The 12,249-nt window shown below is 36.1% G+C and overlaps 1 protein-coding gene across 1 annotated transcript in view; it reads left to right on the top strand.

Annotated features, from left to right (window-relative positions):
- TEX11 (testis expressed 11) overlaps positions 1–12,249 on the top strand; it is a 371,261-nt gene that overhangs the window by 244,867 nt on the left and 114,145 nt on the right. The window contains exon 16 of the mRNA XM_044764084.2: positions 2,219–2,356. Within this exon, the coding sequence (XP_044620019.1) occupies positions 2,219–2,356 (138 nt within the window). The remainder of the gene's footprint in view (positions 1–2,218; positions 2,357–12,249) is intronic.

Here is a 12,249-nt window from a genome sequence, read left to right as displayed (position 1 = left end):
AGAATGGTGTCCTTGTTTGCTTTTAGAGACCCTGTATTTATTTCCTTACTGAGCAGGTGAAAAATGACTTCAGAATTCCCGTCTCCTATTGAGTCTTTTTCTTTTCCCTCTTTTTCCAGTCTTGCAGAATGATTTTTTAAACTCTAACTTCCAACACCAGAGAAGAATGTAATTTTCACTTTAAATAGTCAAAGGCAGGGTTGTACCTACTCAGCACAGTTGTCTCTAGTTGAAGAGTGCATTTTATGCCTTTTAGGTCCTAATAACTCCTGTAGTTCATTGCAAAGTGTGATGCTTCTTGATAGGGTACATGGGACTCATCTACCTGACCTTGGTGTGCATGAGCAATCTGAATTTTTTTAGCTTAAAAAGAGTTATCCAGGTTCTTTCTATCAGATTTTTCATAATAGCTTCTTACCATTGAAAATTTTAAAGTGCCTCAAAAGTAAAAAAATATTTTTGACAAAAACACAGCAGCATTTAATTATAAATAGTAAAACCCCTGGAAATTAACTAAATATCCAACATTAAGAAAATCATGGCATATTAACTTAATTGAATGTTATATATTCCTTAAATTGACAACTATGCAGACTACATAGCAACATAGATTAGTATTTACAAAACAAAGTTAAGTGGAAAGAATAGAACATGAAATTCTAATCTAAGCTATGATTACAACTATATAAAAATACAAAAGGATAAAGTTAAAATGGAATGTAAAAAAATGGAAATAGCTGTATTAGCGTGGTGGAATATGAGTGTTCTCTTTTAAAATTTGTATCATTGTGTTAATAACTTTTAAATTGTATTTTGAGTTTTCTAGGGTGTTTCACCACCCTCTTAGACTCTTCATCTCACATGTGAAATTTTTTTCAGCTTTATTGAGGTATAATTGACAAATTATAATTAAACTGTACAATGTGATGATTTGATTTGATATACATAGACATTGTGAAAGGGTTCTAACAGTTGATTTAATTAACACGTCCATCACCTCACATATTTACCTTTTTTTTTCTGGTAAGAACACTCAAGTTCTACTCTCTTAGCAAAATTCAATTACACAATCCAGTATTATCAACTATAGTCACCATACTGTACATTAGATCCTCAGACCTTTTTCATCTTATAACTGAACATTGTACCCTTTTACTAACATCTCGTTTTCCTCACCCCCAGCCCCTGGCAACCACCATTTTGCTCTCCATTTCTGAGTTTGACTGTGCTTTTCTTTTTCAGATTCCACATATAAGTGATACCTTGTGGTATTTGTCTTTCTCTGTCTGGTTTATTTCACTTAGCATAATGTCCTCCAGGCTCATCCATGTTGTCACAAATGGCAGGATTTCCCTCTTCTTTATGGCTGAATAATATTCCATTGTATTCATATACCATATTTTCTTTATCCATTCATCAGTAAAAGGACACTTATGTTGTTTCCATACCTTGGCTATTGTGAATAAAACTGGAATGAACATGGGATTGCAGATATCTCTTTGAGATAATGATTTCATTTCCTTTGGACATATATCCAGAAGTGGGATTGCTGGATCATATGGTAGTTCTATTTTTAATATCTTGAGAAACCTCCATACTGTTTTGCATTGTGGCTATACCAGTTCACATTCCTACTAACAGTGTACAAAATTTCCCTTTTTCTCCTCATCCTTGCTAGCATTTATCATTTCTTTTTGATGATAGCCATTCTAACAGGTATGAAGTGATATCTCATTGTGGTGTTGATTTACATTTCCCTGATGATTAGTGATGTTGAGCACCTTTTCAAGTACTTATTGGCCATTTGTATGTCTTCTTTGGAAAAATATCTATTCATTTCCTCTGCCATTTTTAACATGGATTGCTTTTCTTTTACTATGGAATTATATGAGTTCTTTAGATGTTAACCCCTTATCAGATATGTGATTTGCAAATATTTCCCCCCCATCCAGTAGGTTGTGTTTTCATTTTGTTGATGGTTTCTATGAAATAGCTAATGTGGGGGGAAAAGAGAATATTGAGTGCCACTTTATCTCTAACTTACACTAATCAAGAGTGATAATAAAATGCACTTAGAATTCAACTAAAGAGGGTATTGTGTTTTGGTTGCCTAAAAAAAAAATACCATTTTTTTGTTTGTTTCTAGAGGTGACTTGGAAAAATTAGCATCAAATGTAGAGATATCTCTGTGATTTTGTTATTTATTTTTAATCTTTAGGTACAAAATTACCCTGATGCCTTACAGTGGTACTGTTATTCTCTGAGATTGTATGCATCTGATCAAATGGATTTGGACTTGGCCAAGCTGCAAAGGAACATGGCTGCCTGTTACCTGCATTTGAAACAACTTGACAAGGTTCTTTTATTTACCTATTTTTCGGAGGCAGAAAATGTAAGAGATAGATGCAGTGGTGTGACTTCCTGGCTGTTAGGTGAGGATGTCTGAGAGTTCCTTCATATGGGATGAAGTCAAATTGATATTTTCCTGATCTGCGCACTGTAAACTTTAATGAGTAGAACTTCCCAAAAGGAGAGAGAATTTGGAAGATCATTAATTCCATTACTTATTGTTTATGTTTTGTACCCTATTCTGAAAGGTAATATATCATTGGATCTCCTGAACAAAGTTATTTGCTATTAACCATCTGTAGGTATTGTCCTTTGAAGCAGATTAAGTTTTAAGGTACACGTTTTTTTTGTCAAGAATTCAATGAGAGCAAATACTTGGATGCACTGGTCATTCTTTTACTTTCTGAATTATCTCTTGCCTTTCCAACCACTCTTAAAAATGTTTAACAATTGATTTCTTATCAGGACAGAATTCTAAAAAGTAAAAGAGCTAAAAACTTATTTAAGAACAGAACCATTCGGGGCTGGCCTGGTGGCCCAGTGGTTGAGTTTGTGCACTCTGCTTTGGTGGCCCTGGATATCCTGGGAATGGACCTACACACTGCTCATCAAGGCATGCTGTGGTGGCATCCCACATACAAAATAGAGGGAGATTGGCACCGATGTTAGCTCAGGGCCAGGTTTCACACACACACACACACACACACACACACAAGGAATAGAGCCATTCATATTTCCCAAAGCAATTGAGACATTTCTTCCTTTGGGTATCATATAGTATACACAAATGGGGGTGGAGGATGGGTCTTGGCTCATGGAAAGACAAAAAACAGGAAGGACAAGTGTGTGGACCCAGATAAAATGTGAAGCTTTTTGTTGCTTTTCAAGTTTTAATGACAAGTTTAGGGGAAAATATGTGATTAAAGGTTGTAATTCCAGACATTTTCTTTGAAGGTTTATTTTCTTTGAAGATTTGTTTTCTTTGAAAGGCTATTTATCTGACTAAATACTTCATATTTTCTTTCAAAAGACTATTTACCATTTAGTTTGTATGTTATGAATTCATAGTCCTGGAAGAGAAGTTGAAATATTACTTAAGTCATCATATTTCTGCACAAGCTAACGTGTGTTTCAGAAAGATACTTGACTACTGTTTACTTAAAAGTAAACTTTTAACTGAAAACTTTTACTGAAAAGAAAATTATCACACAGATTTTGTTACCTAATTCATTATATTTCTGTACAGGATACCATTAACTATTTTAGAAAGATGGTTACCTGCTGCTTACTTAAAGACTTGTAAAGAATGTGATCACAAAGCCTTTGTAACTTCTATGATTTATATTGGCCTGGCAGATTGGTGAGGACCTGGACCTGGAGCTAGACATGACAGCTGGGGGGATGGAAGCATCTGCAGGCTAAGGAAGGATATCTAATCAGCTACTCAAGATAGAAAAAAAAAAAGCACAGTATGAGACACTATGCTAGTCTCTGAAGTTACAGAGATTAACAAGACAGTTGCCTTTGACTCAGCCAAGCTGCTGGCATCAGAGTATCCTAATGGGCAGATAAGCAAATCATGAATGAGGGAAATCTAAGTGTTGGAAATATTCCATAAATTAGGCATACAGGTAGTTGGCCTCACATAAGCATGTCAACAGGAAACAGGTCTTCAACCATAGAGATTTGGACTCAGAGGCATGACTTGAATCTTTGGGACATTGAGAGTATGTGCAGACAGACTAGGAAGAGCAAAGTAGAGCTCAAATCCTAAAGGAACTGGGATATGAGGTTTTTAAAAGTGGATCTCAGGCATAGGGAGCCAGACTGGGATGCAATTACCGGAAGAAGAATACGAAGTGACTAGATACAGTCTTCCAAGACTTGAAGCAGTGCCTCCTAATCTTTTCTAATGTCAAGTTTGGTCCTAGAGCTTAGTATAGGACTGAGCCTATAATTGGGAGTTCAAATGGTGTTGGTAGCGAGGAGAAGGAAGAAGAGGAGAACAGGAAACCAAGCAGGTCCTAATAGTGTGTACTCATGTGTGATTATATCATTTAAGGCCAGATTGGTGGTGAAGCCAAAGGTTACTTTCAAGATGTTCAAGGTAACCTTGTTGATTACAATTAGTGTATTTCTCTATTTCATCTTTCCTGTCTTGAACTCAGCAGACATTGATTTCATACTCTCCATATTTAAGGAATGCTCTCCTATATACTAGGACAGATAGAAAGGTGAAAAAAAATTACGCAGTCCATCATATTTTACTATAGCCTTGTTAATCTTCATTTTCTGCTTTTTTCACTCCTTCCCTTGAGCTAATTAAACATTGTTCAGAAACTTTGTGAAACCACGTTTATTGGATCTGCTAAAATTTCATGTTTTTTTTCAGCTAGGCACTTAATAAAACTGACTCTTATTGACAGTCTACCACATTCCTCAAAATGGTGATTCCAAAACGTTTTTTTGTCCTTAAGCCCCCATGCCTTATCCTTCCTTTTAGCAGAAAACCTCATCTTGTAATTATCTGAGCTTGTAGCCACCAACATGAACTTCATCAACTTCTCTCCCCTTTAGCCATCCTTTCTTCTTTCTTCTCTCTGAGAAAGAAGTAACTTTCTCTGGGGACCTTCTCTACAAATCTCGACTCAAGGTCTTTAATCTTTCTCTCTCTACTGTTTCTTTTCCCTGTCACTATAATGATTTTGAGGTCTTCTTTATCCAAAAATCTTCCTTCAACCTTATCATCATCCTCAAGAGATGATAAGAGAGAATTACAGTTCTCTCTTTGTCCTTCCTTTCATCACCAAACTTTGTAACCTAAAATTACTGCCTATATTTTTTCAGTATTCATTCATTCAGAAAATATTTATTGGCTGTCTACTACATGGTAAGTACTGTCCTAAGCATTGGGGATATTTTAATGAGCAAAATAGACAAAAACCCCTACCACTATGGAGTTTATATTCTACTAGGAGAGACAGACAATAAGAAGATAAATATCACAGAGGCCAGCAAATTTTTTGTAAAGAGCCAGAGAGTAAATATTTTAGGTTTTCTAGGCAGTACAGTCCCTGTTGCAACTACTCAACTCTGCTGTTGTACCATGAAAGCAGCCACAGACCATATGTAAACAAATTGGCATGGCTGTGTTCCGATAACACTTTACATTTAGGAACACTGAAATTTGAATTTCATATAATTTCATGTGTCATAAAATATTATTTTTTTAAAATTTTTGTCAGCCTTTAAAAAAGGTGAAACCATTCTTAGCTTGTGGACTGTATCAAAATAGATGGTGGGCTGGATGTGGCACAAAGGCCATAGTTTGCTGACCCCTGATATATTAAATAGTGATAAGTACTAAGGAGAAAACTAAGCAGGAAAGGGTGGTATTAAATGTTTTAGAAGAAGAATGAATGGTTGAAATTTTAGACAGGGTGACCAGGGAAGGCCTCAATGGTGGTTTTTGGGTAGAGACCTGAGGAAATGAGGGATCTGGCTATGTGGATATTTGAAAAAAGAGCATTCCAGATAGAGAGAATAGCAAGTGCAAAGGCTATGGGGGTAGGAGCATACCTGGGGTATTTGAATAACAGCAAAGTGATCAGTGTAGCTGAAGCAGAGGGAATATTAGGGAAAGTAGGAGATGTGATCAGGGAAGTAGTGGGGGAACAGATCATGTAAGAAAGACCTAGTAGTTCATTGTAAAGACTTATGTCATTAACTCTAAGTGAGATGGGGAGCTATTGGGAGATTTTGGGCAGAGGAGCGACATGATCTGACTTGCATTTTAATAAGATCACTCTGGCCGCTGTGTTGAATAGACTGGGGTGAGTGCAAGGGTGGAAGCAGGAAGGCCAGCTAAGAGGCCATTGAAATAATCTAGGCAAGAGATGATGATAGAATGAATGTCCAGCAATCAGGAGAAAGTGGTGCATCTTTTTAGTTGGAAACCGTGGATCCAAGATCATTACCTTAGAGTTTTATCATTATGTCCATTGTTAACAGTACCTGATAAAATCCTTTCCATCAACGTCCAAGGGCAGTTTTATTCTGATGACTTTTCCAGATGACTAAATCTCCAGGTTTTAGATCAGGAAGGGCCTGTTTAAGTAGGCATTTTGGAAATACAGCTTGAACCTGCTAGTGATAATTCTGGAGGCATCATAAATCACTTGTATTTATTCACATTAGTCTGTAATGGATTGGAATCCAGGATTGGAAATAAATTTTTCAAATGCAGGGGGTAGGGGGTGGGTAATTAGCTCATGAGGAGAAAATCTATGGGTCCCTGAGAGGGTAAGTCTTATTGCCATCAAGGCCAATGGGAATTCTAAAGGCGGTGAAAGTTCAGAGTTTTCTGAGAGCCTTGCTAATTTTAGTTTTAGGATTCCATTAATTCTCTTTAGTTTTCCTGAAGTTTGTGGAAGATAAGGATGTGGAGCTATAGTTCCCCAGCAAGGAAAAACCTCTGCCCATCCTGGGAATAAGCAAACAACAACCTGAACATATTCATAGCTTATTGCTAGAGGAATTTGTGTAAAATCCATTTGGCAGTATTCAAAGGGGCCTCGAGGCTTTGGCTTCTGTCATTTCCCACCTTTACAGTCTTGCCTGGATTATGTCCCTGGCTGATAGGATGCAAATTGGGCGGGGGCGGCGTGGACACAAACATTCAGTCTATAACAATGACCAAACAGTCTCTCTTTTGAGATAAATTGTGTTTTTGAGGGTAATTATTCTTTTTTTATTGTTTATTTATTAACTTATTTGATGAGGAAGAGTGGCCCTGAGCTAACATCTGTTGCCAATCTTCCTCTTTTCCCTTGAGAAAGATTGTCCCTGAGCTAACATCTGTGCCAATCTTCCTCTATTTTAAATGTGGGATACCACCACAGCTTGGCTTGATGAGCAGTGTGTAGATCTGCCCTGGGGATCTGAACCCGTGAAACCCTGGTCTGCTGAAGTAGAGCTGGTGAACTTAACCATATGCCACCAGGCTGGCCCCCCAGGGTAATTATTCTTAAACTTAATGTAGTGAGATTTGTCATTAGTAATTTGTTGCTTATGGCAATTAAAGGATTGAAATTTGTAGACCATTTTATTTTTATTTAAATCCCTTACAGTTACCCCACTAATATTGGTTCAATAATGTTGGTGTCAAAATACAATACAAGGCAAGATTAGTAGAGCCAAACAACTAGAAAATTAATTAGAAAAAAATTGGAAAATTAGTCTTGTTTCTTTGTCTTGGGTAAAAGCTGCGCACTTCTTCAGTCATCAGCTTCTGAAGAATTCCTAACAATCCTCTGTTTAAATGTTGAAATCCTACCCCCAAGGTGATGGTATTAGGATTGAGGCCTTTGGGAGGTGATCAGGACCTTATAAAAAAGATCTTAGAGAACTCCCTTCTTCTTTCTACCTTGTGAGGATGCAATGTGAAGACCGAGGTCTATGAACTAGGAAGCAGGCTCTCACCAGACAAGGAATCTGCTGGCACCTTGATCTTGGAATTCCTAGCCTCCAGAACTATGAGAAATAAATTTCCATTGTTTATAAAAAATTAAAAAACTAAAAAGAGAGAGAATGGTGGCATGGACCAGGATGACAGAAGTGTGGATGGTGAGATTACAAAAGTAAAGCTGACAGAATTCTCTGACATACCAGATGCAGGATAGGAAAGAAGAGACAACAATGACTCTAAGGTTTTTGGCCTCACTACCTACTCCCTCTTGATAATTTTTGTATCTATGATTCTATAAACTGCTCTTTGAAGATCACTAGTGACCTTTTTTATTGAGGTTATGATAGTTTACAACATTGCAACATTTCAGTTGTGCATTATTATTAGTCATCTTATAGGTGCCCACCCCCCAACCCCCTTCCCCGTGGTAACTACTAAATAGTTCTCTTTGTCCATGTGTTTATCTTCCACATATGAGTGGAATCATACAGTGTTCGTCTTTCTCTATCTGGCTTATTTCGTTTAACATAATAAGGTCCATCTGTGTTGTTGTGAGTGGGATGATTTTGTCATTTTTTATGACTAAGTAGTATTCCATCGTGTGTGTGTGTGTGTGTGTGTGTGTGTGTGTGTGTATACCACATCTTCTTTAACCAGTCATCAGTCGACTGTTTTCTTAGCTTCAACTCTCCATTCCCAAATCTATGTCTCTAGCCCTGATCTCTGTCATAGCCCACGTCCACTTTTCTGTCTTTGGGTATATCCAGCTATCTAAGACTGAAATCTTAGATTCATGGATTCCTTCTTCTCCCCCTGTATTCAATCATGTGCTAAGTCTGGTCAATTCTGCCTCTGCAGTATTTTTGCCAGCTGTCTCCTCTTCCATCTTCACCTTACTAGTCTAGTCCAAGCTCTCATTACCTCTAAGGCTATTGGAATAATCTTCAACTGATTATTGTATCTTGCTCAATAATCTTCAATGGCTCCCTGTAAATAAAGACAAATTCCTTAGTACTTAAGGTCCTCCATAATCTATAAATAAAATAATCCTATTTTATTTCCTTTACATGTGTACTATATTTGTCCTCAACTGGAATACCTGCTGCTTCCTAACCATGATCTATGCTTTTCTACCTCTGTACCTTTTTCCATGCTTCTCCATTGCAAATTACCTCTTCCCTGCATCCTTACCTTTTGAAATTTCCTTTTTCAAAGCCTTGCTTCTAATAACAATCTTAGCTTCCTAAGGAAATTTCTGAGTCTTGCTCTTTCTCTAAGACTTTGTAACACTTCTCTTTATACCTAGTTATATGCCTTATATTCTAGTTATTTTTATACCTGTCTTAGCCCCCTATTAAATTGCCACCTCCTTGAGGACAGGGACCATATCTTATCTTTACTTTCCCTAATATCTAGCATAGAGCCTAATGCATAGTAAGTGCTCATTACATTAAAAAATAGTCATAGAGACTCAGTAAATACCTGTCAATCTATTTCCTCTGATATATGAATTCCATTTGTTCATACTATTTCTGTCCTTGCTACTGTGGATAATTGGAAATTGAAAGTGATCAAGATCTGTAACTGCCCTTGATTATTGGAATTGAATGAGATTATATTATTTAAAAAATTGATCCATTATTTCTTTCCCTAGCTCAGTTCTTTACTCTTTGGGAAGAGACAAACACATTTTATTTTATTTTGCTTTAAAATGAAATATTGAGGCACAGGTCAGAAATTAATTAGGGCAAGTCAAAGAAGTTGGAAAATATATTCTTCTGAACTCTTAGTGGATTATGTCACAGATTCATTAGTTCCTACATTCAGCATCATCATTTTGAGATAACAGTGCTAAATACAGGTAATTTCCTTGATTTATTTTCTAAGTTGTATAAATGTAAAATTTTAATTGTCGTCATCCATTGAGTATCTCTAGTACCTTGTATGAGACAATATTAAACTACATAGTTTCACAGACATCAATTCTGCCTTTCTGGAGTTTATAGTACCTTAGGCCCAATACCCTAATTTTATTATATTATTTTTGAGGATATTTAAGTGTTTAGTTTGTGCAAGTCATAGGCTTGAATGAACAGATTTAGTATGGGGGAAATGAGCTTGGGTTCTAAGTACAGGGGCAATTTATCACAACTTGATATAGTGGGATTTTGCTGCAAATCGTAATAAAACCTTAATTTTTATTAAGAGATGGATAATGGCTTGTTTTGGTGATAGTCTATGTAAGTTAATGGTAGTGCACAATTGAGTACTCTCTAACTCAGTACAGAAATCCCATCCTCAGCTTGTAACTGCAGTTAGGTATGTGAGTGTCATTAGTACTGCTGTAGATTATAGATAAAACTAAAGCACAATCTCAAAGCACAGTATAATGATAAAACTTAGAATAGCCACAAGAGATTATTTATAGAATATTTATAGGACCTAAAGTGAAAACAGTCATGTCTCATATGCTGGTTTTATTGATTTTATTTACTATATGAAGTTCTAAAAATCGTACCTTTCCATTACAGGACTGAAAATGAACTTGTGATCAGCAGAAATAAACTAGCAATGTTCACTAGATGGCACTGTGGCCTCTGTTTATACTATAACAGCTTGTCATTGATTTTGAAGTGATTTTCTGATGCTTTGGCAGGTATAGCCTTTCCCACTAATGTATTCGTATGGATATAAAAGAAGGTTAGCACTTAAGTAAACAGGAGATAAAGGTCAGTTGTGGCCCATTCTTGATACAGCTATACTGTAAAAATACCATAATTGAGATTTCAAATCAACAAATATTTATTGAATGCCTAGTTTGTGGCTGGTACCATAGAATAAGTAGAAGACAAGGTTCTTTCCATAGATAAGCCTAAAGTATTGTAGAAACAAGATTTACACATATGAAATAATTAGAAAGTAATAAAAGTGTGCAATTGAATATCGAATTGTGTGATGTATACCATATGAATTTAGAATAAAAATATGTAGATGAGACCCTTTTGTGAATATCGTACATGTGACCTGAAGCTGAAGAGTAACTGATATGTTAGAAGACAGAGTCAAATCTGAAGGGACCTCAATGGGCTAAAATGATGAGCCCATTCTAATAAGATGAGGACAAACAGGAAACAGCAAAACATCCTGTACTTGGATCCCCAGTTGGATCACCAACTGAACAAGAACAGAATAGATGAAATGTGGCTTTACAGGAGCACATGTGAAACATTTGGAGTTGTTAGTTGACTCTAAGCTCAACATAAGCCAGTAATGCTAAGAAAGTTCATTCAAATTAAGCTGCATCAATAGAAATAAAATATATAGAAGAAAAATGGTAATCACCCTGTATTCTGCTCTAGTTACCACATACCTGAAGTATTGTGTTAGACTCAGGGGCAACACTTTTGAAGGAGGATGTTGACAAACCCTAATGTATTGGATGGCTGACAAGGAGTAAAATAAATTTGTTCCATGCATGTTTCCATGGGTGAGAGCTACAAGGAGTGAGATTTCAGGTCATCATAAGGAAACTCTGTCTAATGATTAGACTTGTCCAAAAACTGAAATGGATTTTCTTAAGATATAGGGAATTTTCTCTCCCTGAGAGTATTTAAGCAAAGATTGAATGACCACTTAGTGTGAATGTTATAGAGGAGATTCAAGCATCAGAAGAATTTCTTGGCTGAGAGAACTTTGAGATCTCTTCCAACCATATTGTTATAAGATATCAGTATAGTCTGATAAAATCTATAATAGTCAAAGAAGATTCTGTGGAGTTCATAAGGTCATAAATCAATGACTTTTAGAACTAAATGGACCCTTACAAATCATTATTAATTTGTTTTAAAAATCAAGTTTATTTAAGTGTAATTGACATTAAAAAGCTCTCATTTTAGATCTACAGTTAGATGATTTTGACAAGTATATACCCCTGTGTACCCACTATCCCAGTCTAGATATAGAATACTTTCATCACCTCAGAAGATTCCCTAGTGTGCCTTCCTAGTCAATCCCCATCTCCATTCCCAGCCCAAGGCAATGACTGATAAGCTTTCTATCACTATCAATTACATTTATCTTTCCTAGAGTTTCATATAAAAAGGAATCATACAGTGTGTACTTTTTTTTTTGGTCTGGCTTCTTTCACTCAACATAATGTTTTAGAGAATCACTCATGTTGCATATATCAATAGATTGTTCCTTTTTATTCCTGAGTAGTATTCCATTGCATGAATATATCACGATTTGTTTATCTGTTTATCTGACATTTTTGGTTGTTTCCAGTTTGAGACTATTATGAATAACGCTACTATGAACATTCAAGGTAGAAGCCTTTGTAGGGATATTTGTTTTGATTTCTCTTGGGGAAATATCTAGAAATGGAATTGCTGAGTCATATGGTAAGTGTATTTCTAAGTTTATAAGAAACCATC

This window comes from Equus asinus, chromosome X (assembly GCF_041296235.1).
Source record: "Equus asinus isolate D_3611 breed Donkey chromosome X, EquAss-T2T_v2, whole genome shotgun sequence".
Taxonomy (NCBI): Eukaryota; Metazoa; Chordata; class Mammalia; order Perissodactyla; family Equidae; genus Equus; species Equus asinus.
The sequence above is the reverse complement of the archived record's forward strand: the minus strand, read 5'-3'. Positions and strand labels throughout refer to the sequence as shown.